At 39.5% G+C, this 27,815-nt stretch overlaps 1 protein-coding gene across 4 annotated transcripts in view; it reads left to right on the top strand.

The window, feature by feature from the left end:
- LOC113029320 (A-type potassium channel modulatory protein DPP6) overlaps positions 1-27,815 on the top strand; it is a 263,030-nt gene that overhangs the window by 120,514 nt on the left and 114,701 nt on the right. The window contains exon 1 of one of the 4 annotated variants that reach the window (XM_026180139.2): positions 20,380-21,067. The exons of the other annotated variants lie outside the window; for them this stretch is intronic. Within the exon in view, the coding sequence (XP_026035924.1) occupies positions 21,011-21,067 (57 nt within the window). The 5' untranslated portion in view covers positions 20,380-21,010. Of the gene's footprint in view, positions 1-20,379; positions 21,068-27,815 lie in introns of those variants that run through there. 4 annotated transcript variants of the gene reach the window in all.

Below are 27,815 nucleotides of genomic sequence, written 5' to 3' on the forward strand. Positions count from 1 at the left end.
TTTTTGAGACCGCAGGACGATTAAGATTATTGTGACCATTTGAGAATGAACTTGCAATTTCATTGTCTTTCAGATAGTTGCTTCGAAGTTGGGGACCAGGTCACTCAAAGTGACTTGGTTGTGAGAGATGGCAATAAAAGGTCGATAGGGTTGATTCAGTCTGCTATCATTTTGTGATTAGATGGAGTCAAGTTGACAATTTAACTCCAAAATGACACAAGTGCTAGCCACTTTGTTTTTATATAGGAAGTGAATCAGTTATAATCTCTTTGTGATCAAAAGTGCGTGCCCAGCGGTTGAGGGTGTTGCAGGCTCAACCTCTTGGTTGCTGCAGCTCTCTTGGAATCTCTAAATGCGAAAAAAAATTCAGTCCAGTCTCTGGGTAACCACTGATTGTTGCTCTAGTGTGACTGAGTGATTATACAGGCTGAACTGAAAGAACTGAAAGTCATTAATGTCAAAAACCAATTGGTAAGAGCTGAAGCATCCTAGATGTGATGTCAGGAGTGTGCTTCTGTTTTAAATTTGTTCATTTTTAACATGACTTTTTCCCAAATTATTTTATGGTAAAAATAAATAAATAAATGGTATCACACTTTGCCTCTCCTTATAATTTGTTGAAATTAAAATCTAATAAATAGTCATTTAATTGCAACAAAATGTTAAAGTTCAAAATTTGAAAAAGAAAAAAAACCCTCATATAGCATAATACAATGGAAATATTTTCGTTTTCTTTCTTATTATATAGACCTTTGTTTAATAGCACCTCTACCCTAAGAACTGTGCACATGAACAGTCAGTTATCATGACAGTAAATCCACTAACACATTTGACTCCATTCAACTTTGATCCTTTAGCACAGCTGCAGTCTAAAAATTGAGGGTATAATATGTATGACTGGCTCAAAGCCTCCCAACAACGCCATTATGCACTCCTTCTTTGGCACCAGTGGCCACTAATTATTGCTGCAGCGCTGCAGCTTTGCATCCATTTGATGGAAAGGGGAGAGAGCAAGTGGGTGGTGGACTTCCTGTCTCTGTGGTGTAACTGAATCAACCTGCAAACTCTGGCTGATCATTTCCTCTCAAACCTATACTTGCCTTTAGTTACAGAAGGCTTTTTTCCCCCTTTATAAGCTCTAGATCACAGCTCCATGATGGCGTTTCCACAGTTACATAAATTATAAATTGTTGTTGTCAATCAAGAAGTGTCAAGTGTTTACAGTTAGGCTTGGGGAGAGTGGCATCCTATTGTGTTAGAACATGCATTTTCTTTTTTTTTTCTAATGTGATAAACAGCATGCTGCTTCAGGCACATTTGCTGTTAATATTTACATTTTCATTTCACTGAATTTTACAGGAAGCAGGAGTTATTTGGGCAAACCAACATGCCATCACCACATCTGCTAATCAGTCCCTGCAGCCTGTAACAGTTTTGCTTTTTCTGCTACTTTGTCATCTCTCCCAAAGTAAAATTCAAGCTGAAGTGTGACTGGTTTTACATACTGGAGGGATACATTGTGAATCACAGATAAACACTGGTTAGAGCAGTACTAGGAAGGAAACATATCTGCAGTACTGGAAATGCCCCACATGTGCACAAGGAGAAGGGGTTAAAGGACAAATTTACAATGGGTATTTAGATTCTTTTTTTAACTAATGCTAAAACTGTTCTAACTCTACTTATATATTTGATATTTTGCTCATTGTTTGAATTGATTAGAGAAGGCAATAATAAGCACAGCAGCATCAAATCTATATCCTCCAAACAATAAATAGAACACAAAGGACAGCCTCATCCATTTTCCATCTCCTCTCTTGCAATTGTTGTATATTAGTAATGAAAAGCATTTACCTTATCTGAAAGCCTAGCTATTCTCCCCAGATGCTAGCATCTTCACTCCCAACAGCTTGTATTTCTGCTCAGCAGGAACCAGCAAAGTCTCACAGGTCCTCATTGACACTTTGATCAGCCGAGCATGTGTTTGTTTTGATTTTCTTGTGATTTGACAGTCTGGGTGCACCGTCCCCCCCGTGGAAGCTCAGCATGCTTACTGACACGCAAGAAGCATTGGCATTTACAAAGTGTCCCTCTTATCAGACTGAAGTTGTCGTTTTACTTCCAAATACTAGATTTATGACCAACATTACAAGTATTATTTGGGGTGGGTTTGTGTTTGTTTGTTTTTTTTAACCTCCTCAAAGCTCAAACCAACCAAACTGTGATTTGACCCATGATGTGTTTTTCTGTCAACAGCCCAGGCACACACAGCAGGAAGTGTTAGCAAAAAGTGCTGGAAACTAATTGCTTGTTTTGTGGTGCTAATTGAACCAAAGGCAGAATATCAACTTTTCTGTTTCTCTTTACATTAAAAAGAAATATCTTCACTCGTCTCTGTTCCACTGAGGAAACACTCCAAAACTGTTATATCTGAAACATGGACGTGAATGGTGAGTAAGGATGTTTGTTTTCATACTGTATGTTTTCTGTCCCACTAGTGTCAGCTTTTATAGCCACAAGCATACCATAAGTACGTATCTACAAAAATACTGGTCTTCCTGCTTCAGCTTAAACCCTTAATTTCTTTAAACTACAAACTTTTGTGGCAACAGTCTAATGAAGACCTACTGTTGTCAGTGTGAATGTGCCCTTGGAATAACTTCCAATTCTGGGCCAGGCCTTGTTGTCAGACATTACCAATGTGTTTGCACCCATGCTCAAAGTCTTGTAAAAAACCTTCTCTGTAGAGTGCAGGCTGTTCTCTCAGAGTATTGATGGCAATAGCTTTTAGCAAAACGACCACATGAGTCCAATTGCGGTGTCCATATCCTTTCAACACCTGTTGTATTTTTCTCCTTAGGGTTGATTGTAGTACTTTGTCTTCTTAAATGCTTGACTCATAAATTTACAGTGGCCCAGAAGGACTGAAAAGTCTTCTATAGTTTGGATTGAGGAGAAGTTTGTAAAACAAAAGCATTGCTTCATCTGTATCAATTGTATTTTTATGGGCCTTATGTGGGACCATAAACTGCCTTTGTCCTAATTGAAAAGTCTGTCCGTGAACTCAAATCATGTTCTGTTACTTTAGAAACTCTGATAACGGTGTATTTCATGGAGCTTTCACTATTTTTTTCCTGTCTTGTTAAATGCTTTTCATTCTTTCCTCTGCCTCCTGATGTTAGACTTTGCTTTCCTGTCCTTAGCAGACCTGTCCTGTGCTCCGCGGAGCTCTGCCTACCGGGCCTGATATTTGTCGCAGAATGCATTTGCTCACGTATCCATTTCAAGTAAATTAGTGAGGCAGGTCTGGCCCTGGATGATCGGAAATCCTTCAGCAGCTCATGTCCCTTGCTGAGGAACAGTGGAAGGTCAAGTCATCCACCCCAGGCAATCGAGCAGCTGCCCTGTTGCTTGATAGTGGAACTACTTCTAGAGAGAGAGATAGAAAGAGCCGGCTCCAGGCAGTCAGAGATCCACTCTCTTTTGCCTTGCACCTCCCCTGTGATCTCTCTTGCAAACAAAGCAGGTCATTATGTTCAGCTTTACTGGGCAATGATTCAGCAATTAACCATTACAGCAAACATAATTTCACACGATTTTTCTCCAGCAGTCTGTAGAGCCTAGCTAAATGTATGGTAATAAATAACTCCTGCACAAAAGCTTGAAATCAAAAGAAGACTTTTAGTTTCACATTAACATGTTATGTTGGCTTGACCCAAAGGCCATTTATTGCTGTCTAAGAGTGATAACGCACAGTAGAAAATACTGACATAAAAAATGTATAAGCATTAAATTAAAGATGTGGGATGAAAAGCTTGGCTGAAGTTGCAGCCAATGGGATTGGTGCTTCTTTTTTTCCCCCTTTTTGCCTCTCATTTGTTTCTCAATGGCCTTAACATTCTTTGAAATGGATGCTTTACTAACACATTTCATGTAGACATGTGGTGTTTTACTTTCTGGCCTAAATCTTTAAAAGACTGCGGTTACGGCTGACTGTTCTCTCTTGCTTTCTAGCAGTGTTTTACATTTGTATTCCCCAAACTATATAAACTTGAGAAAATAAAGTTACATTAGACTAAATATATTCAAACATTGTTAAAGAAACCAATTTGAGACAATCTGAGATTTGTAAAATCCTGCATTGTTCTACTAGAAGCAGGAATGGGATGAGGGGTAGGGCTGCCACGATTAGTCGACTAGTCACGATTACGTCGACTACCAAAATCGGCGACGACTAATTTAATAGTTGACGCGTCGTTTGAAGCTTTGTAAGATCCTGAAAGACGCAGGAATAAGCAGTAGAAGTGTAATAATAGACTGAAACAGAAGATGGCAGCAGTACACGTACAAGGATGCCAGCTGCCGTGAAACCCCAAAGAAGAAGAAGCTGTCTTCTTCTTCCTCTTCTTTGGGGTACACAGCGGTATCCTAGCTGTGTACTTCAGGGGCCGCATTTGTAAGCCGATTACGTTACTGCGACGTACATTATTTTCAGGCGAGAATGTTGCTGTGTAAACTTCAAATATCTGCTCACTTTATCAAGACATCACATATTTGCATAAGTGCTGATTTACGAATAAATTCTTTACAAATCCTACCATGTGGATTCATGGATTTTTTTTCACATTCTGTCTCTCACAGTTGAAGTGTACCTCTGATGCAAATTACTGACCTCTGTCATCATTTTAAGTGGGGGAACTTGCACAATCGGTGGCTGACTAAATACTTTTTTGCCCCACTGTATAAGTCACTTAGATAACTTACAAATGTTATTGTTTTTTCAGTGTTTTATTTGTTCCTGAGTAAATCAGATTAAAGTTATAGTTTTCTCACAGCTGAATAAACGTCAAACAGAAAACTGATTAAACAGAAGTGTGAGATGGCAGAGTATTTACTCCAGTGTCCTGTTATATTTTAGATAGCAAGGAGCAGATGGCTGAGTTTATTAAACTCAACCGAGACAATCTGCTTAATAAACTATCATCTTGTCTTCCTTTTTAGTTTGCACATACCTTAAATACTTCAAGTTGTAAGCTAATGATAGTTATATAAGAGCAGATGCATGCTGGTGCAATAAGCTGTGTTTTACGTCCAATGCTCGATTAGTCAACTAATCACAAAAATAATCGGTGACTAGTCGACTATCAAAATAATCATTTGTGGCAGTCCTAATGACGGGTAGACTGTGATCAAAGCGGGATGAACAATGAACGGCATTTAAATGATGGTTATCTGCTACCACAGAGTCCGAAGAGTGCTAAGGAAATATCCCCCACACAGTTTTACCACCAGAACCATCACCCTGAACCTTTGATACAAGGCTGGTCGCTATCAGGTATTTACATCAAATTCAGATCATACTGTTCAAACGTGACAGCAAAAATCAACTCATCCAACCAGCCAACATTTTCTGATCTTCTGCAGCCCAATTTTGATGAACCTCTGTCAAATGTAGAGTGGTACCTGGTGTGGTCTTCTGCTGCTGTAGCCCATCTGCCTCAAGCTTTGATATGTTGTGCACTCAGAAATGCTCTTCTGCTTATCTTGGTTGTAATGAACTTGTCATGAACTAGTCTGGCCATTCTTCCCTCACCTCTAGCATTAACTCACTGGATGTTTTCTGTTTTTTTGACAATTGTCTGTAAATCCTAGAGATGGTTGTGCATGAAAATCCCAGTAGACCAGTTTCTGACATACACAGACCAGCCCATCTGGCAAACCATGCCACATTCGAAGTCTTTTTTTACTGTACATAGATATAGTTAGTAGTAGTACCTTTTTATCTCTTAATTTTAGCCAAATTTAGTGAATTATTATTTATTTTTAATTTCTAGTCTTATATCTCTTGGAGATATATATTTTTTTATATTCTTATAAATGCACCATGGGTGGCTTGGGGTGAAACGGCATTTCGGTATGCTGTATCCTGTGTATATTGTTGTACTGACAATAAAGACCTTGAATCTTGTATCTTAAAGCCACTTTAATGACCTTTCATCTCCATTCTGATGTTTGGTTCAAACTTGAGCAGCTCAGCCTAATCATGTACATGCCTCAAAGCATTGAGTTGCTGCATTATTGTGCAGTTGTACAACTGAACCTTACAAAGTGGCCATCAGAATGATAGGGCTCCCTCAGCTAGCTAGCTAAATAGAAAACTAAACTGTTAATTGGGCAAAAAAAGAGTGTATAGCCAGCTAAATGCATAAATTATCGTCTAGCTGGATTTTCGGGGTTATTTTCTTTTCACTTTGTCTTCCCTTCCTGTTACATTACCAAATGTGCAAGAAAAATTGTAAGTTGTTGTAAAGTTAGAAAAAGACAAAAAACCAAGAAGAAACATTTCAGAGGTCTTAAATGAATGCCACTTTTATGTAAATGTAAACTGGTCTATCTCTCTATATTTTTTCTTTTTTTTTTCTTTTTTCAATTTCATAACCCTGACATTAGTTCCCATTAATTCTGTGTGCAGTCTGTATGCATTGGTCTTCACCGGTATTCTGTTCAGAGTCGACAACTACAGCACAGAGTACTCTATTGGAAAAAGTCATTTTGAATATGCCTGCACGTACAAACTCTGTACTTTATAATCAACTCTATTCAGGCAGAATCCTTGTTATTAAAATCCCGTCATTACTGATATGCAGGGGGTTTTGACATTGAATCAGAAAAGCTTGATAAAAAGGGTGATTTTGATAACGAATCTCCGCCGTCGAGGTTATTTGGTTTGTCTTTGTCGGAACCCGCCCTCCTTACCCAGTTGCTTATCTTCTGTCTTAGGAGACGAGAAGTTTTAATGAGTTATTTTATTGCCTGCTTCGAGGAAGTATCCCCCTGCTAGCAATCTCACCTTTAATATTTCAAATCATCCTCAGCTCACCCTCACACAAAAGAATACTCTGTGGGTATAAGCAGCTTATCGGGACTACCTTTACCTCTATAATTACCTCTTAAATCAGCTTGTGATCTAGGCTGATCTGTCCCATCTTCAAAACTTCAGGCGAAATGGCTGACTTTTAAATTGAATGGTATAGATCTGTTTTGACTCTTGCTTCTGGGACGCAGACAGAAATGTGTTTGCTCACTTTACTTTTTCCATTCTCTTATGTTTTCATTTTTTTCATTTTTTTTTCTTTTTTGAGGCTGGTTGTTGTTGCTGCTCGGAGGGATTTGTCAAGTAGAGTATGATTGTCAACACCTATAAAAGAAGATCCAGTTCCTCCCTGGGCATCAGCGGGCCCACCTCCGGGTCTTAAACTTTCATTGTTGTTCACTTTTTATTTGTCTCTTTACAGCACTGGCACACACTATACAAATGTCAAACACCTCTTCAGTGTGTGGCATATGTTCATAAACTCTCTGTATTTAAATTTCCCCTGGGCACAAGTGCGCTACCTGTCAAAAAAAACTTTTTTAGCATAACCATCTATTCTTCTCCTGGCTGGGTAAGAGAGCACCCCACCAAGCTCCACTTCTATCTCAGTGCCACCATGCACCGCTGGTCCTATTAGAAACCCAAGGGCATGGCTAACAGAGCACAGAGGCACAGGCAGTGACAAATTCACAACAAAGCTTTTCTGTGAGGAATGAAACAAGCATGGAGGTTGAAGGAATGAGGGGCAAGTGAGGGAGAAAAAGAGAGAGACCTGGTGTGATGAAAGGACATGTGGCCCACTGTGACAAATGTTCTCCCAACTTGTGATTTATCATGGTCTAGAGACTAAGAGAGCAACGCAGGCAGCAGCTACAGCTCAACCACTGCAGTTACAAATAACTTCTCTGTATTATTTATTTATTTATTTATGTTTTGCTTTTGCTTGCTCTTTTTTACTAATTTATTTATTTATCTGAGTATATAAAATGGTTTTATCATCACATTTTAACACGGGTCACTCTTTTTCTTAAAGCCTTGAGCTATTTTGTGGGAAACTTTATATTATCGTAATGCCCTGTGGGACAAAGGCATTGTTTACATTATTTTGGACTCACAGCTCTATTTCTCATTCAGGCAGAAACTGCTGAAGCGCACAGTTCGCTAGCTTATTGTTTATTGAATAAGCTTTAATAGAGCACACTGACATAGCACTTCAGAAGTTTGCATAGAATTAAGAGGCGGGCTGCGTATGCGTGTGTGAGAAAGGCTTTTTTTTTTTCAGAAAAATGTGCCACTTTGTCCAGTTTTTTGCAAGCCTTTATGGCTTTATGGCCCAAAACTGAAGCAGTTATGAGCATATTTGTGTTCCTTAAGAGAATGGTTAAACCAAAAAGGTGTTGCATTTCCTTTGATTGATACTGTTTTTCAGAGTAGATCTGTTGCTATTATTTAGAAAGGAAAAGAGTGGTAATTGAAAAATGTTAAGAGAAAAATCAATTTGGTATAACAGAAACATTATTTCTTTTGGGGGTTTTTTTGGTTTTTTTTACCTTTTTGTGATTTCTTGTTTGAGTCTGAATCCAAATATTGGAAACATTTACAGTAAATATCAGACCCTATTGAGCTTCAGTTTGGTTTGTGGTGTCACTGAGGGTGTATTTTTTTAAATAAAAGTCTCAGAAATATTATTTCATTTAGAGGAAAAGAAGATCAAGCTTTAATAGGAATGATGTTTTTTGTAGCACAAATGAATGAAAAGGCACTGTAATTATTATATGCTTACACATGAGTCAGAATGACTCGCTCTTTCAAGAGAATCATGTCCTTTTTTATCACTCTAGCTTTTGCTTTCTTCTTCGTGTTCAGTTAGTTTATCATGGAGAACAACATGTTCCATCTGAGGAAATTACAGGGTGTACTGAGGTCATTGCTGATTACTCCAATTTCTCTGCTACTCTCCACACACTTTGCACAAAAGCTAGTCCATCTAAAAACAATGTCAGTTTGATAGCAAAGCTGCATTTATTCTGTGAGTTATTGTACTGAAGAAAAAACAAAGATCCACTCGTGTTTGACTTGAATATCTAATTTATGCTTGTTTGCATTCCACAAAATACAATCAAATATTTCTTCAGGATGACAACCACCCCATGCGTACTGCCAAGTTATAAGTCATTTAATCAGTCGGAGATTACATGGAGACACAAAAGATAATGAGACAGCCTAAATCCACAGAAGACCCCGAATGAGTTCTTCGTAACGCTTGGAACAGCGTTCCTGCCAATAATCTTGAAAACTGTACACAGTCATGAATTCTAATTAGTAATACTTAAATAAGACTTAAAAAAAAAAAGCGTGTGCAGAAAATAACTGAATTTTGTTCTAAAAAGTGCTCAAGGTAGTACATGATAGAGCCCAATGCATGTTGGATTTTTCAGTTTGATACTGATATTTAGTGAAATGAAATTCCAACATATGTCAACCGATACTTTTGTGTCTTTCAGATGCATGTATTATAAAATGATTTACCTAACATGTTTATTGGAGTTATTTATCCACTCATTTATGATCTATCTATCTCTGCTTGTTGTTGCATTTTTGGACAAACTGCAACATTAACAATTACAATGTGGTTTAATGCGTTTGTGCTGTTTCATCTTTACTTTTAATTTTCATTCATTGGTCTTTATAAATCCTGATACCTGTACAGCAAATAGCTAATCAGTCAGGCTGTAGTAAGCTTACAATTAAGATAAGGTACTCCTATCCTGCTTCATACAACTAAATAACTTCAAGTGGCACATTTGTCTACTTTTATTATTTACTTTGTTCTCTGTGTTTTTATAAAAGCGTTGCCGATTAGAATGTTGCCTGTGTCGAGGGTAAGTGTAATAAGTTAAAGCTTGAAAGCTTTTCAGTCAATAATTTGTGTTTTTCCTGTTTAATTTAGTTCTTTGTTAATTTATTGTGCAGAACCAGGCTCAGGGAGGGGCGCCCGTATGCTGCGACCAGTTGGGGTGAGGGGCAAGTGTTATACTTTCACGCATGCTAAAACAAAAAGCAGAAATCAGATTGCGTTGCTTAAAACAATTTTTAAAGTGCATATGAAGAAAAGCTAATACACCCTTACAGGCACACAAAATATATCTTAGATTTCTATTTTAAGTTACTTGACAACTGATAAATAGGAGTGCAATTTCTTCCGAAAGTGTCCCCACTTTACTTCAAAAACTTTACACAATTTTAGTTTCTTTACTCCCTTCTTTGCTTTTGAAAACTGTCCGCCGGTAGTCCACGAAACAGTTCAGTGCTGCAATTGCAAATAATGAGTGGTAATTTTAAAGAAACTGCCATGCAAGAATGAATCCTTTCCAGTCAAATCAATTTATAATAATGATAGGACACTGATGACATTTGATGCTTGTTCGAGATCATTTCCTCAAAGGCTGGGACTGTAACTTCTCTGGTGAAAAAAAAGCAGGAGAAAGCTATTGTGCTGGTATTTTTCTCTCCAGGTTCCCACTTCCTGGAGAAAGGAGTCCTGGATGTGGCTGTGAAATGCGCTGTCGGAGCTGTCCATTAAGTGGTGCTGAAATCTATTTCAGCACATAGAGGCTTTTGATGGCGTCTGGATCAGTGCTGGGAGCTGTCCTTTTGCCTGGTGCTGAAGTGTGTTATAGTGTGGTGGCTTTTTTTAACAGACCTCTAAATGTGTTAGCACAGGTGCTGGTAGTGTGTTGTTACTCTGCGTGTAGCAGAAAGTGTTGGTTCTTGAAAATGTGAAATGATGTGCTGCTGAAGAAGCACTTGCTATCACCTGAAAGAGCAAGTGAAAAAGTGCTAATCACAGCTGTTTTGAGAGTGTATGTATGTATGAATGTATGTCTGTATGGATGGATGTTAGAAAGTTATTCAGAGTCAGATCAGTTTTCCAATCATGCAAAACACAAGGCACTGATTTAAAGCAATCCTGAGGGAGCCCATTGCAATGCATTAGAAAACCGCTTCTTTCATGACAGTGTAAGCTTTCAAAAACAAGATGATGTCCATGCTGCACCTGCTAGACTATGCTATTAGCATATATTAGCTCTGTGTGGAAAAGACAGGACAGTGAAGCAGAGTAACTTTAACAAGGACATAGAAACGCAATTGCATGGCCAAGGAACGAAACTAATGAAAGCCCACTTTATTATTACAGGAAGTGCAGACACAGAAAAGTATTTTCCTGAACCTCCGACCTTTGGCCTGACCTGGAAAAGAAGCGTATAATAGTTTGGCAGGTTTGGTTATGGCAATAAAATTTTAATTTTGCTGTCTTTGGAGTGATTTTCAGAAACCGTGTTAGATGCAGGTTAGCAAGCGACACAGCTTCTAGCACTTGTGATCCATTCTCAAGGTGGTTTAGCCAGTAGACCTGCCATTAGGGATGGGTATCGTTTAGGTTTTATCCGATACCGGTGCCAAACCGGTACTTTTGAAACGGTGCCGGTGCTTAAATGGTGCTCAAAACAGTGCTTAAAGAATGGAGAACACAAAATTGGTCCAAAAACCTCTCATGTTCAGCTGTTTTTTTGTAAAAAGATAACAATGTTAGCCTTTTCTGCAGCTATAGGGGATTTATGGCATCACTCTTGGCTGGAAACAGTGCTTAAACAATAGAAAAAACACAAACTTTGTCCAAAAACCTCTCATGTTTAACTGTTTTCCACTTTTTCTTTGGTCATTTTAGCCATTTTGGCCAGGGTGAAGGGAGTATCTGCCATCAAACAAGAGACAGCCGCATGTAACTATGATGATGTTTGCTAGTTCACCTTACATGCATTAATTTAATAACATGGTTAGCCTACTCAACGTAAATTACACACGAACAACATTAGGCTACTCACGCAGAGAAGAACGGCTGCTGCTGCCGTCATCATCCGTCATCATTTCTGCTACACTGGCAGGGCTAGGGGCCAGGACTCTCCTCTTCGGGTTTTTGGGGGATGCTGCTAACTCCGGGTCCGATAACTGGCACCACACCCGCAGTAGATGTGCACGGTGTGAGGTCTCGCAGCAAGCTATCAAATACGGCGCATTTTTTGGTTTTAAAAAACCCCCACTATGCATCGCCAGGTGTTTCATCGGATTTGAGGTGTTACCTCCTTTGACAGTATCATGGTATCACCTTAAAGCACTGCTCTGCTCTAAAAGAACGTACCTACCTGGACCTGCCTACTATCCTCGGAAACGTAAGATGATTGGCCAGAATCTAAAGTGTATCACAGCTCAGGAAAAAAAGCACCGAAATGTGCGCTGCTTTTTTGGTCTGGTTACTACCGTTTATGTCAGAACCGGTGGCACCGGTTCTGATACCCATCCCTACCTGGCATCATTTAAAGGTTTTATGTGGCTCCAAAAGGGAAGTAAGGATTGGATGAAACATGTTCAAACTTACGGTACTCACTTGAAATAATTGCTTTAAATAAAGTTGCTGCTTGATAGGGGATTTTTAAAAATGTCTAGCTAAAGTCTAATCTGCTTATTTTATTTTATCCACATCAGCAGCAGACTAATCAAAGACAGCAGAAACCTCTGTGTTCAGCAGTGTTTCAATTGATTTTCTCATATGTTCTTTCTTGGTTCTGGACCTCATCTCTGCCTCATGCAATCCAGCCACTTCTTCACTTTAGCTGCGTATTTACATGTGCAGTTTCTCAGTGTGGTTGTGTGTAGATTATTTATACAAGAAATGGTCCATTGCTGTCAAAAGGATGAAGTTGTTTTAAATATCTTTTTCACATTATAGGCTCTGATTATTCTGTAAGTTTCCACATCTCAGTACTACAATGTTTCAGAGTCAACTATTAATAGCAGACCTGTAGTAGATTTACTGCTTCAGGAGCCTTGAGGTAGATATACTTTTTGCCCAAAGTGATGATATAAGCAGCTCATCTGAAGTAGATGAGCTGGAATCAGGCAGTGAATATCATAAATGATCCTACTCTGTAAGTTTAGTTGCTGATATAGCTTGGTCTCTCACCTGAGGGGTTAAAAAAAAAGTGATGATGAAAAGTGAAGATGATGCCGCATGAAGACCCCCATGGTTTCTTGCCTTATTTTAGCAGCAGACAGAATGTACTGTATACAGCAAGTATGCTGATAAGAAAAAGGCTAGAAAAACTCATTCACAACTACAGACGTGCTCATCAGCCCGGTGCTGGAAACAGAGGCATGGTTGTGGAATCTGGCTCTGTTGACATTTCACGCCTGAGTGCTGTGAAGGCTGATGAGTCACACCTGGCATAACCGAATCCTGATGCAAGGCCTCTCCGTCAGGATGATGGGTCCGAGCTATATTTATGTAAGACCTCACATAGGCTCTTTACAAGGAGACGGAGAAGGAGGGGAAAAGATGGAAAAGCAATTATTTATTTCCAGTATCCCAATGCTCGCTGTCATTCGTCAGCCAAATAGGGGTGGAAAAATTGAGGCACACACTCATATCATTCACCACCTGCAGGGAGGCTGAGTACTACTGCAAAATACTATGCATGATTTTTGCAACATCAAAATTTACCTCCACGAAAGAATACTGGAGTCTACAAGGAAACTGATAACTCCCTAATCAAAACAGGTCATGGTGCATGACTTTTGTTTTTCAACTTTTGTATTGTGCTGGTCTATTAGGAAATAAAATAACACTGACAGTTGGTTTTGGTTATATGCACTGACAGAATATGTTCTGGAAGACTGAAACAGGCTATAACTATTTTTTTTTTTTTTAGACTTGATTTTCGTCACAGATGTGTGTTGGGACACATTTTATGCATGTGGATTTTTGATGCGGGTACGCATAAAATTCGAAGCAATTGGGAACAAAATTTTCAGCATGAGAGTGTGGACACAGCACACCTGGTTTAATTAATCACATGGTTATTTTGCTACATTCAAGACAGTCTCAGTTTCAGTGTCTTTCATAAATGTTCCCTGGACTTCTTTTATGGGCTCTTTAGTGTATTTTTAATACTATCATTTTATCAGCTAGGACAAGACTAATAAAAACATGTCAGCACTCCCTCAGAAATTATATTCTTACCATTGGAATGCAAATTAAAGGAGATGAATGAACTTTATATGAGTCTTTGGATTTCAGTTCAGGGACTTTTAATACAATTGAGCTTGGTTCAGTTGAATCACTGCACAGGCACTCAGTGAGATTTATGTGGGATTTAGCAGGTGGGGAAATCCTTAGATTCATTGTAGCAGGGGCAAGTGACTAACCTGTTTTCTTTGTGGCTAAAACTGTGCGATCAGCTGACCTCTGCTGCTCTGAGCATTATTTTTTGTGACAAGTGAAGCTAAAGAGCATCAACAAAATCAAAATCACTGTCATCTTTGACCTAACAGTGAGGATTGAAGGTAGATACTATGCCATAGCAGTAAACTATCATAACAGAGGGCCTGCTCTTCTTTACCCTGATGGGTTATTCACACACAACCTTGGAATAACACGCAAAAAACCCCCAATGAATTTATTGTTAAATTCACATTGTGAATTAAGCAGGAAAGTTTAATCTAGCCTGCCGGGAATTCTAAAATGAAATGAATTGTACAAACTTTTAATTTCTTCCAGTTTCTCAAATTCATTTCCTAAGCATCACGCTTCATGTGCTGCCACCTCTTTCCATGTGAATGCTCTCATTGATATTAGTGTAGTTTTCATATATGTGCTGACTGCAAAAATCCAAATTCTGTACCAGAACCTTGCAAGCCAGATGGCAAAGTTTCATGTTGAAAACCATTTCAAGCAACACAGTTCATCTTCCTCTGCTTCTGTAGTGCTAGCTAGATGCGGAGGGTAGTCTGAGTATCATGATGAGGAGCTTTTCCATGTGTGCACATGTGAAAGAGTGACAGGAATGAGTGGAGGGAAGGTTGTTGACTGTGGGATGCCACTTTATTAGCTTTATTATGAACAAAACTAACAGATTTATTACTTGTTTCTGGATCGTTCCAGTCCATTATGTGTATGGGTAATTGAAAAAGTTCCAGTTGCCTATATAATGATGTGTCCTACATGATCACAGCCTAACCAGACCCCTATTCTGATGTTTTTGGGCATGTCCTGGGTAGAACCAGGACAACACAGTCTCAGGGCAGTTCATCACATAGTCATAATTGTCAATTTATTGGTGTTTTTGGACCCCAATTTGCAAAGTTTCACACAATTTACCACAAAGTGAGTGCTTTACACCCTCAAAGTGTAAGAAAGTCCATATTTGGAGGATGGACAGCGCTGTGGTGAAGTGAAACATTTCACTGTAAATGTGGCGCACTTTTGTGCAATTCACTTGTATTTCTATTTTTTATTCCTATTTATCCTATTTATCCCCTTCGTATATTTTATTTATATTTGTCTCTGTATTTATATGTGTGTGTGTGTGTGTGTGTGTGTGTGTGTGTGTGTGTGTGTGTGTGTGTGTGTGTGTGTGTGTATATATATATAATATTCTGTAACTGTAACTTCTGTCGGTGCTGTGCTTTTTGGAAATCGAATTTCCCAGAGGAACCCACCCGAGGGATTAATAGAGTTCTATCTTATCTTATCTTATCTTATCTTTTTCACTTCAGTTATACTATTTTTTTAAAAGTTATTGATGTCTAATTTTAGAAACTACTTGTTTGGTTTAGAGACTAAAAACTATTGAATTAGATTTAGCAAAATGTCATGATTAGTGTATTTGTTTATATTTAAATACATTAGTATTTTAAAAAATAAGTCTTATCATTTCATAACTTCATGCTAGATTGAGAGAAATTCAATATATATATTAGCTGAAACCATTTAAATACTATGCTGTTTCTTTCTGAGCAGCCAAATAATATGTGAGAGAAGATATAAGCTGGCAACACACTTGTGAACTCATAAGGTCATGCGATCATTTAATAGGAGAGTGATCATGAACTCAGAAGGTTAAAGTGAGAGTAAAAGTAACACACGACCTCTCTCACCTCTCATTTTATCCTCCTGAGCTGAACCAGCTAACACTCTAATCATTAGTGCGCCATGGGGTTATATTGCTGACATGGACAGGGCAGAGGAAGGATCATTATAGACCCATATGTTTCTTCACAATAATGGTGTATGTGGTCATTTTTTGGCTATAGGGACTTTGCCTCGTTCTTTCAACTGTGTCTGCTTGGATGTTATTTCAGCCTTTCAAGCCTTTTCTTAAGCACACATTGAGCTATTTTCTTTCAACAAAAGACGTAATCGGAAACAAAGCAGATTTCCATGAAATGTGCACGATGCCTCTCATGCCCACTGGTGTTACCAGGGATTTAATGCTTTAATTCTCCAAATATCTCCATTTTTAAAAAGCTGTACAGCCAAAGTACTCAAGAAAAACAGAACAAGATAAATAAAAACTGTTTGCTTTGGACAGAGTTTGCCTTGGTCTCTGTTTCTGAAATTAAACTGAAAAAAAGAAAGCTGATATTGAATTCAATTTGTGCAACAATTTTTGGAGGCTTTCTTAAGAAATTACAATCGATTGTCCATGCCCTTGCAGACTGTTCTGAAAAAATGCACATACAATTACAGAATGACGGACTGGAAGTTTGCAGGGTAAACTGGAAAAGCTTCTCTAATAATAGCAATTATTATCTATCTAGTAGCCATTTTTCCTCTAATATTACAAAGTTAGTGTCAGAGTGAAAATAATGCATCAATGTATAGTATTTAAAGGTTGTGGCAAGTATGTATTACTCTGAGGTTTTAATTAGGCAAAGCACTTTCACTTCATCAGGTTGGCTGCTGGCTTTCCATTGGCAGTGAAATGATGAGGCAGAAGTGAGCGGATGGCTCCATTTGTTTAGACAGGTTGGCACTGCCAGTCAGTTAATTCCTAACTTTTCAGGAATGTGTATTTAAACAGAGCCACCCACCCCCCCCAGGAGCATTCATCACCGCCGTCTGGTGTCCATTTGTCAACATCGGAGACGTGAGGTTTGTACGCTCGCTCCTTAACACAGCCACAGCGAGGTAGTGATTGTGTTCTTGGCCGCGGCGGTACAACGACACAGCATCCGTCATCGGCCAATGGGGCTTTGGCCAAAAGTGGCCATCATTAGTCTGGAGCTGATTGATTGGCTGTTGAGAAGTTGTTTCAGTTTCATACATCATCCTGTTGATGGTAAGCACAGGCTGAGTTGCCGGGGAAGGCTTCTAATGTGGTTTGAAGCCACAAGTAGATGAAGCTGTGAACACCGGGTGGCTTTCATTCTTGTTCATGTGTCAGAATTCTGCACACAACCATTAAGTTTTTGTAGCCAACAAATTAGAACCAACAAATTTGAAATGTTTCAAAATTTTGAAAAATGCTGCCAGCTATGAGAGAGTGCATAATGTAGTGCAAATTTTCAGCACTGCACATCTCTCTTCATGGCCTACTGTACACAGCCAGAAGAATGTTGGCCTCTTCTGTTTTTTGTTTGGTCTACCACTCTAATCCAGACTGAAGTGTAGTTTTTAACTTAGTTACTTTAGTTTTTAATAAGTTTTATTTACCCTAAATGATGTTGTGGAATTACATATAAATGGCATGCTACTTCTGGCAGATTTTGTATGTTCGCGTAACGTATATTCAGTTTTCTTCATGTCACTACATGGTGTTACATGACACAGGAAGTGCTTAACAGTTAAAATAAAAGACTAGGATGTCATTATTTCAACTGAAGTGCTTGAAAACATGCATTGTAAAAACACACAAAATGACTTACTGGCATGCTATTCACTGACTATTTCACACACATGTGTCCTCAGGGGGAATTTGAAAATACATGATCCTGTGTAAAATATTAATGAAACAGAATTCAGAAAATTGTTCTGAAACATTATATTAAATTAAAACTCAGAAGTCTGCATGGGCTAATAGTGCAATAGTTTTAGAATAATGTTTCTCAGTATAAGATTGCAAAGAATTTGTGGATTTTATCATGCAGTATGAGGATTATTTAAAAGATTCTGAGAATCTAAAGGGATCCAAGGGACCTGGCTTAAAACTAAATCTTCGTGCTCTCGGGCAGCGCTGAAATAAAAACAGATCCATTGCTCTGGGTGTTTGACTTATTGTGACACAAAAGATATGACAAAAGAGGCACCAAACTCTTGAACAGCTAAAATCCTATATGAAGCAAGAATAGCTTGTTGGCTTTGCAAAGCATAGCAAATGATCTCCTCTGTTAACAAACACTTTGAGATTGCTTTTTAAAGAAAAGGTGATGCAACAGAGTGGGAAACATCACCCTTCAAAAACTGCGGATCTACTGGGATTTTCTCACAAAACCATCTCTAGGGTTTACAGAGATCTCTCAGTAAAAGTGCCTTATTGATGCCAGAGGTCATCGGAAAATGACCAGACTGCTCTGAGCAAAAATTCGTTGCAACCAAAGTATGCAGAAAGGCATCTCTGAACACAAGAAACCTTGGAGCAAATGGGTTATAGCAGTAGAAGAACACACTGATTATCACTCTTGTCATTTAAGAACAGGAAGCTGAGACATTTTGTGCAGGTTTGCAAAAAAATTGGACAATAGAAGATTGGAAAAAGATTACCTGGTATCACGAGTCTTCATTTTAGCTGCTACATTTGGATGGTAGGTTGTAAATTTGTCATAAAGAACATCCTGCCTTGTATCAATGGCTCAGGCTGGTGGTGGTGTAAAGATGTGGGGGATATTTATTTTTTGGCCCATGACCATTATTTAAACATGACACCTGCCTTCCTGCGTATTGTTGCTCGTCATGTAGCCATCTTCTGATGTTGGATGATCCCATATCGCAAAGCTCAAATCATCTCTAAACTGGTTTCTTGAACATAGCAGTGAGTTCATTGTACACACACACAGACAGTATGGACCAAAATCTCTGATGAATGTTTCAAGCACCTTGTTGATCATAGATTTATATTGAGGACTGATGTTTTTGATGAGACCAAAATTGAGCTGTTTAGCATCTGTCCATTTGCTATTTTTGTAGAGAAACGAATCCTCAATATGAAGCACATTAAGGACATGGAGTTGCTTAACCAGTCTCTGAACTATCCGAGGACTAACCCATCACAGGTGGTAAGCCTAGCCCTATATTTTAGAGAAAGTCCAAACTGACTTTTGGGGGGAAATTGTGTTCACAAACCAAAAATGCATATTCAGATTGGGTTAGAGTTAGGGTTTTCACCAGTGAAGACTTAGACCTCAGAATGTTAATCACGGCGGTAGCTTTGGACACTTTGCAAAAAGCAAGAAATGTCTAACAGCTGTGCTTGCTACCAATGGTTACTCCACCAGGTAGTAAATAACGTGTTCCAAGAGGATAAAATATTTCATCAACTCTCGAAACCAACCTACCATTGACATATAGACCTCACATTTTTTGTGATTGAATCGAATTATGAATTCAACACCAGGTGAAATACTTCCTATATTATTCCCTCTCTTTTAGATCGGTTCACAGAGAGAAACCCATTTCTTTGGGGAATGCTCAAGTTGTTATTTGTCAATGTAAAGATAACATAAGTCAGCATGACTGAAAATAGAAAACAGCAATTTTGCAGAAAACAATGCAATGATATCACATGCAGGGATATTTTAAAGGTTTTCTTTCTTTCTTTTTTATTTTGAGGCCATCTCTTTTAGAACAACGGGGCTTTTTTCAGTGTCTTGTGCTCTGCTGGTCACAAAAAGCAACACTGCAGATTTTCATTTGGGATTTCAAAGGTAATTGACTTCACCCAGTTGCCACCTGATTTTAATTAACAGTGCAGCACACTTGGTTGCAAACCTGCAATATAAAGAGTCAAACTGGAGACTAAGGTATTAATTAACATTAAGTACATCTAGGAGCAAATCAAAGTAAGTCATTTCCTGACGGTGTTTAATAGAGATTGTACATGATTTCTTTGAGATGTAATTAACTGAACAAGCCCATGAAAAAATTCTTAGTTCTTATCATGAAATGCAGACAGCAAAATTGGTTCCTTTCTGTTTTACTGCAGTGTAAACTTTTTTTCCTGCTCCTGCTTCAGTCTTAAAGATTCAGTTTAACTCTCAGACTGGCAGAACTGTTTTAAATGCAGTTTTTTCCCAAGCACTAACAAGTCCCACTTTATTGCAGGCTTCTCCATCCTCTGGGTCATAACTTTTTACAGCCACTCATGTCTTGAGCATAATTTCAAACATTCTCACTGCTGAATGTGATTATTTTATTACTGCTGCTGCTCCCGAATAACATTTAATACTGTTACATTACATCCAGGCTACTTAGTGTTTCAGTGCCATTACTAATGCATCAGTGCAGCAAGGCATTGAATTTCCTTTTTTTCATAATTACAACAAGAAACTTATGCAGTGCAAAAATTGTTGTATGAAAATGCTGCAGGCATACTGAAGAAAATCAAAGACTAATTTCCCATCGCAGAGTTTACCCGGCAGCTTTACCGCAGCACTGCCTCTGAAAAATAAACGAATGTGGGAATGGACTTAATGAGATGGCGAGCTGGCTTTATTTTTGCAATAAAGGAATATAAATAAGGCGATGAGACTTTATGATAATGACTGTTCGTGTTTAAAATAGGAGCGTTTTACTGTCCTCGTGAATCTAAACGAATATTTTATGAACTTGTATTCCTCGCGAGTTCTGAATTAAAGTTTGAGCCGCGTGATTTCAACGTGCATCTTTAATTTCAATCCACTCAGTCTGCATCACTTGCAAGTCAAGCGTTTTGCGCGCACGCAGAGTCCCGCACGGAGCGTTTAAAGAAGAGATGCGTGACTCTCTCTCTCCCTCTCCCTCTCTCTCTCTGCTATCTCCTCCTCCTCCTCTCCTCTTTGGCTTCCACTGAAAATCTTTTTTTTTTCTTTGCCGTTTCCCTTCCCGAGCAGCGCGTCCTTATACCACTTGTTATCTCACACCTTGGTCACTGCACACGAAGCTTGTGGGCGCCGGAAAAAGACCGTTTTCCGTTTTCTTCTTTTTTTGACTTACTGGTTCTGCACCGGTGTGTGTGTGCGTCTCTCTGTGTGTGTCTTTCAGTATTTGCATTTTTCCCTTGCTCCTGCCGGGAAAACAACAGTTTCTCCCAGCTTTAGGGAATCATGACCACAGCAAAGGAAGGCAATGCACCGTCGAAAGCGACTCAACAGCAAGATCAGGTACGGATGAGCTTTCCTGTCACCTCCTCGCATATTAATTACACCGTTAACCTGTGCTGCCCCTCCGCTTTGCTTGGCCAACACGGGGTTTATTTGCATGACACGCTGCAGCGACTTTTTTCACAGACTGGAATGGTGTGCGGAGGGCAGAAACGTGTATAATTTGGTACTCTGAGCTCGTTTAAAGCATTTGGACAGGGAGTCATTCGTGGAAGTGAAAGGCTAGCCGGTGCTGTCAGATCATCACCGCCGGTAGATTTATTTTACAGCCTCCGTTGTAATCGTCTTTATTATTCAGCGGTAATTATTGTGTGACTTTACGCACGGGAGACAAGGAGCAGCTTGTGTTGTCCATTGCGTCCAGTGCGCTTCACCTTGCAGCAGCAGAGCACGCAAATGAGCCTAATTAACCCAACTTGAATCGCGTTGGAAGGCCTGCAAAAGTGCGACTAATGATTATATCACTTTATATCATCACGTCATCTTCACTCATCTTCTGATCTTTTTTCCCCAGACGTGCTCGTTTTTTGTGCTCTCTTCAGTCTGCAGGCTGAGAACACTGTTGCATTTTTTTGATGTGGTGGTGCAGGGTGGCTCTGTTCTGTTTTTATTCGCTACCTCCATCACTCAGTAATGATGGAGCATCTGCTGACCCGCCTCCACTGAGGTACCACAGCCGGCGGACACTTCAGGGAAAATCATTTTAAGCACGAATGTTTCGTGTTGCGATAACAAAGAGCCCTTTTTATCGTGCTATGTTAATGTCAAGGTTAACAAATAATGTGCTTCCACCTACAGCACAGAGCCCTTGAATTTGAATAATGATGCAAATGAATTGCTTCTTACCTACAAACGTTTAATATTTTTGAAAGTTTTTGGAATTGTAGCAAAATAAAATTAAGAAACTCATAAATTCCGTGGTGCCATTACAAATATGCTCTGACAGATGTTAGTTTGGATATCTGGACATCCAGATCCTCTAATCCTGTTGTTCTGTGTTCCTTATACTGCATACAGCCACATTCAAGACTGTTTTAGGTGAATCCCTATATATCACATCTCATCCCCTCCAGCCAGTCTGTCAACTTAAACTTTAACATTAGATGGCATCTGTCACTGTTGTCCTCCACCTGTGTGCCGCACCTGTCTAATAATGACAGAAAAGGTGAGAAGGACACTTGGTTTTATCCTGCCAAGCAGACAATCTCCCCCATGCTGTGATTTAGCAGCAGACTGTCGCTCACACCCTTGGAGGCAGTCAAAGGTCCCCAAGTAGCACCCTGCGCACTGTGCACGTGCATTACAGACTGTGCAGGCACAAACATCAACATCACCAAGGAGTAGATTAGACTGTCCTGAAATTAACTGTGCAAATCAATGGAAAATGCTTCTGGAGAAACCGTTAGGGTTTTTCTTTTCTCCTGTCTTGTGCCATGGCAATTTAGATATGTTAGGTTGTTCAGGAGTGTTGGTAAGACAAAGAAGAAATGTAAAGACATCCCCTCAGGCTCTAATTAGATGTGTATTTTGAAAGGATGAAATAGAGCTTCAACACTTATTTTCATAATTATTTTTCCTCCCCAACAAATCAATGAGTTGAGTTTCCAGAAAATGGCAAAAGCCCCGTCTCACAAGTTTCAAGCTCCCAAGGTGACAACCTCAGAATATTAGTTTGGTCTGAACAACAACGCTGAATACAAAGCCGTTTCATTTTCAGCAGTACAACAAAGAGCTGAGAAACAGCTCATCATTCAAAAACTTGGAATGGATGTTTTTGCTTAATAAACGATTCAGTTGATACATCTTCTGGCTTATCAAATAATCACGTTCTATTTTTTTGTTTGTTTTTTTCCCCCCCAAATCAAAAGTGTTTTTTACTTATCAGCTGGCTCTTTCAGATAGACGGTCCTTCTGCTCACAAGATCAGCTGAGACCTGGGGGGGGGGGCATTCTAGTCCCAGCGATCTTTGTGATAATTACCAGAAAGACCTGGTCATTCTCAAACATCAGCAGATGGCAGTTTGTGACTTTCCGTGGACTTTCCTGAGACTTGAATAGGGTAATCAAACAATGGCCTCAAGCATATTATTTTTTAAACCTCCAGTCTAACAAAGACGTGTGTTTTTGGAAACACTTTACATCAGGAGACACGGCCACTGTGATTACATGTGCTCCTGCAGTGATCCGCTGATTGATGGTCTGCTAGCAGGGCTTGTGGTCCAGGGACAGAGGATGGAGATAGAGGGCAGCTCACTAGAGATAACAGCAGCAGCTCTTCAGTAATCACCTAGCTGCAGCAGCACAGAGTCACATCGCTAACCCTCATTACTGAAACAAGGTAGAGGTTCTGAAGGTGTAAGAGGTCGAGATGAGGCAGGGGAGGCAATGCATTTGCAGAGATGAGACACTGGATTAATTGAAAGCTGTTGTCAAAATACACATACCTTTGGTGTTTCATCGCTGTCTAGGTAATGAACCAGAGTGCTGTGATTGGGGAACCTGCAGGTTTGACGCACGGCAGTTGTTGAAATTAATATCTGCTGCATGATATGGACAACAGGAGCAAGATAGTTGTGTTTAAAGGGAAGAACAAACCCTGCTGGCTTGGTAAACACGCCTGCACTGTGAACGGTTGCATTATACAGATTTCAGTTATTTTTCTCGCAGCCATTCGAAGCTCAGTGCGGCTTTAAAGCAGAGATCACAGCACCCAGCTTTTAATGGGTGAGACTTCTGCAGATTCACTTCCACCCTTCATCCTAATAATCAGGCCTCCCCCCCCCCCCCCACACTCTTTGGAAACCATAGTAGGTAACACAGTCTAAAGAGAGAGACTTAGATGTGGTGAGAGACGAGCTGAAAAGCAAAGCCTTCCCTCTTAGACCTGAATTTGTGCAGTCTCGTACTAGCAGAACAGAAAAGGGTTTTTTGGGTTTTTTTTGGTGGTGGGGGGTAGGGGATTCAATGCCAAAAACTCAGATCATGCCATTGCGGCAGCTTGAGCAACAGCTGAGTGGAGCAGGCTGTGGGTGTTGAAGAGGATAGACATCTAAGGGCCAAAGAAAGAATCAAGCCATAGCATGGGTAGGATGCAAGGGCTATGATCTTACTTACTTACTCTCTCTCTCACAGCAAGAATTTGGTGTTCTGAATTAGTTATACAAAGGACTGGCCTTCCGATAGCATGTCTTTTTTCTAAGAGAGGCTGCTTACTTAGTATCATGATAGTATTCAGCGTCATGTCGATCTTAAGTGAGGTTTCTGAAGGGTTGCTGTTCTCAAATATTGATAAGCTTTTGTTCACTTGAAATGGAGCCTGTCTGCCACGAGCTGATAAATTCAAACATAAAACCTGAAGATGCTCACTTGAAAGTCAAACCGAAATATTGATGTGAAGAAGTCAGAAGGGAACACGCTCTTTTTACGATGGTGAAAGGTTCAAAAATTGTGAAATGGGTGATATTTCATTTTAGCATGCTTCCTGTTGTATTGCAAAGATAAGCGTGGCTTTAATCAGCCCGTGTTTTGTTTCATTCACCTTGGTGTGGTGCCTCGGTAGCCTGCCGATGAAGAGCACGCATGACAAGTGCTCAAACAGATGTTGATTAAAGTAGCAACTTACACACAAGACACAAGAGTGGGATCATCTGCACTGCACCTGTATTGACATTTGTGCTTTTGCATGAACTTTCCTGCAGAATGTGATTTCATTGTCAATGTAATGTGTATTATGTCGATTTTTCTACTTTCTAACAACTGTCACAGATTAAGTATTCATTTGTCAGCGTGACTAAAATGTGCCAGATTAGCTTACAGTGAATGTAGACCCTGACACGTGTTTAAAACAGCACAATTACACGGCAAAATAAATTAATTTCAATGCGGTTATCAGTGGATTAGCTTGCTTGGGAGCTTGCAGTGAGGCTCAGTGGGGATTGGATGGAGAATGCTAATGTAGCTTATTAGCTCTGTTTTGTTTTTGTTTTTCAGTCAAATTTTATGCAAGCTTCTATTATGGAGATGAAAATACTTTTAAAAAGTTTCCAGGTGGTTATGAGACTGAGCTAAATCTCAATAGTATGTCTTTCAAAAAAACAGACTCTATGTTACCGGTGTAACCATTCTCCAAATCCATTATACCTTGATTTTTGGGCCACAGTTAATTCATGTTTTTATTTAGCAGGATTTTGGGAAAAAAAGACTATCACTTGCATCATCACTTGAATGATGAGTGGATCGTGTGCTAACAATAAACTCCATCATTCTGATGTGTTGCAGCTCACTCTTTAGCTGGAAGATTTTTTAACATTACAGCTTTCCACAGATGAGCACACTTTTACCATCACTGACAGCCCTACAGTGATCACTAGCTAAAGCAATGCAGGCACAACACTTTATGGCTTATTCACATTTTCAAAAGCTTTTATTACATTTCTCATGTATTTACGCTGCTATTTCTGGCTTCTCGATTCATATGGGGGTTTCGTGAGGTTGCAATTTTCATCACATTTTTGATAGAAGGCATTGAGATAATAAATGCAATTTACTTACTTTTAATTACATTTTTTAAAGACTTTCAGTAAGTATTATGGGCAACAAGTTAAGGGATCTGCCATGCTTTTTTAGGCAAAAAAGTAAAGAATTTCTAGAAGCAGCCACATCACATCAGTGACTTTCAACCTTTGCAACAGCTGCTAATGTCTAGTAAATCATCAAGGGAGCGTATCCTGTTGTAAATCCTTAACCAGACAGTCAACATGCATTAACAGAATGCATGTTTTTTGGGTAAAGTCATGTTCCCTGTCAGAAGCATTGTTTTTATTTCAGCTCAGATGCATTATCAATACTGTGTTTGTGAAAACTAAAAGGATAGTGTGGACAGTTTTTTTTTTTTGTTTAAACCAAGTGTAAACGGCTATTTTAGCCATTAGGCCCCATTTATTCTGGTTATTTGAAGACTATCTCACAAGTACCCCCTGGCAAGATATGAAGCTGCTATGCCCCAGCTGATTTGCAGCCAACGCCTGTACACTGGGATTAATAGGAAATTGAACAGACCTCTAGATTATTTCTGTGGCATCCTTCTGTTTCTCTGCCATGGGAGTCACCTAATCCTGCTGATATGTCTTTGTCATCTAATTACAACACAGAGGCAACCACAGAGAATGTGTTTTCCCACAAGTGGCTGAGCTAATCGGCTTGCTACAGAGAAAATAGAAGAGAAGATCAGTGGAACTATGTGACTAACTGGTGATATGTTAGCTACAGTCTTGGGTTATTTTCTGAAAGTAGTTACGAGGCTCATCCCATGTATGTTGGAGAGCAGACTGTGAGACTGACAGACAGGTTGTTTTCAGTTTAATGTCTATTTCCATGTAACTCATACCCTCAACTATGGGCCAGGAGCTCTGGGTAGTGACAAAAAGATTGAGACTGTGGATATAAACATTGGAAATGATCTTCTTTCGAGGGGTAATAGAGGAGCTTGGTCATTCAGGAGGGGCTCAGAAGAGATGCGCCCCTCCACGTTGAAAGGGGCTGGTTGAGTTGGTTCAGGCATCTAACTAGGATGCCTTCTGGGCATCTCCTAGGTGAGGTATTTGTGCATGTCATATCAGGAAGAGGCCTTAGGGCAGACCCAGCACATGCTGGAGAGCTTAGTCCCAGCTGGCTTTGGAGCACTTTGGTGTGTGGTGCCTCAGTAGTTGGACAGATGGAGTTACCAAGCTTCAGGGAAAAGATCTGACCACCACCTTGCTTCCTCAGTGTGATACAGTGAGAAGTTCTGTATAGGAAAACTTTTATCCACCTTCTGGCAGGCTATTTAAACAGATATTTATGAGGTTCTTCTGAAGTCCTCAGTCTACATTTTCTGTATGATGGACTTTCCAGCTTTGAGTGACTTTGCTTCCAACTAGCATACTAGAGTACATTTCATTTGGGAAATGCACAAACTTCTTTTAAAACCACACAACTGCAAACTTGGCGTGGAACTTTGCTCACTTCCACATAGATTTCTCCTGTTGTGATAAACCAACTAGCAAACATGCTGTCAGAGCAGTCAGTTTTATCACATACACTTTTTCCCCTTTTTTCTTTCTTCTCACTTTGTTGAATCTTTTTAGGGTAGCCACTTTTTAATAAGAGAGATAAGCAGAATAGCTGAAATAGATTCGGGAAAAGTAAGAGTGACAAGATTATTCAGTTTTGGAATGCTAATAGATGATAGGCCAGTTCCTCCTGTTTACTGACTGCCCTTGACTGATAAGAGGGAATGGAAGATGGATTTAGAGGAGAATTGGATGTCCCTAATGTTTGTGCCATAGTTCATCTAAAGGGCAATTATGACCAATTGAGCCGTAATGTTGGGGTCTGAAGTGGAGATTAGAGGCGAGATTGCCAGGCAGCTAGCATGGCAATTCATCACGATTGTTGTCATGATTTAAATGTTCTTTGCCGAAATGGCTTATAAAGCATGGGAGTGGGGGATGGGAGGGGGGCTTTAATACAGCAATAAATATTCAGTGTTTGGAGCAACGGTCAAACTAAATGTCATGACAATCCTCCATCTCACTAACAGTCAGTGTAGACATCGCGTGTGTGTGTGGCTTTATGAAAACACCTCAGGAGGAGTTTCCAAATAGTGTGTAAAACTGCCTCATTTAGGAAAAGTTCAGCAATTCTTTCTGTCAGGTGTTGGGGAAAAAAAATTTTTGCTCCTTTGTTGCATTCTAATTGTGTCTCTAAG

The sequence above is a fragment of the Astatotilapia calliptera genome, chromosome 9, assembly GCF_964374335.1.
Source record: "Astatotilapia calliptera chromosome 9, fAstCal68.1, whole genome shotgun sequence".
Taxonomy (NCBI): domain Eukaryota; kingdom Metazoa; phylum Chordata; class Actinopteri; order Cichliformes; family Cichlidae; genus Astatotilapia; species Astatotilapia calliptera.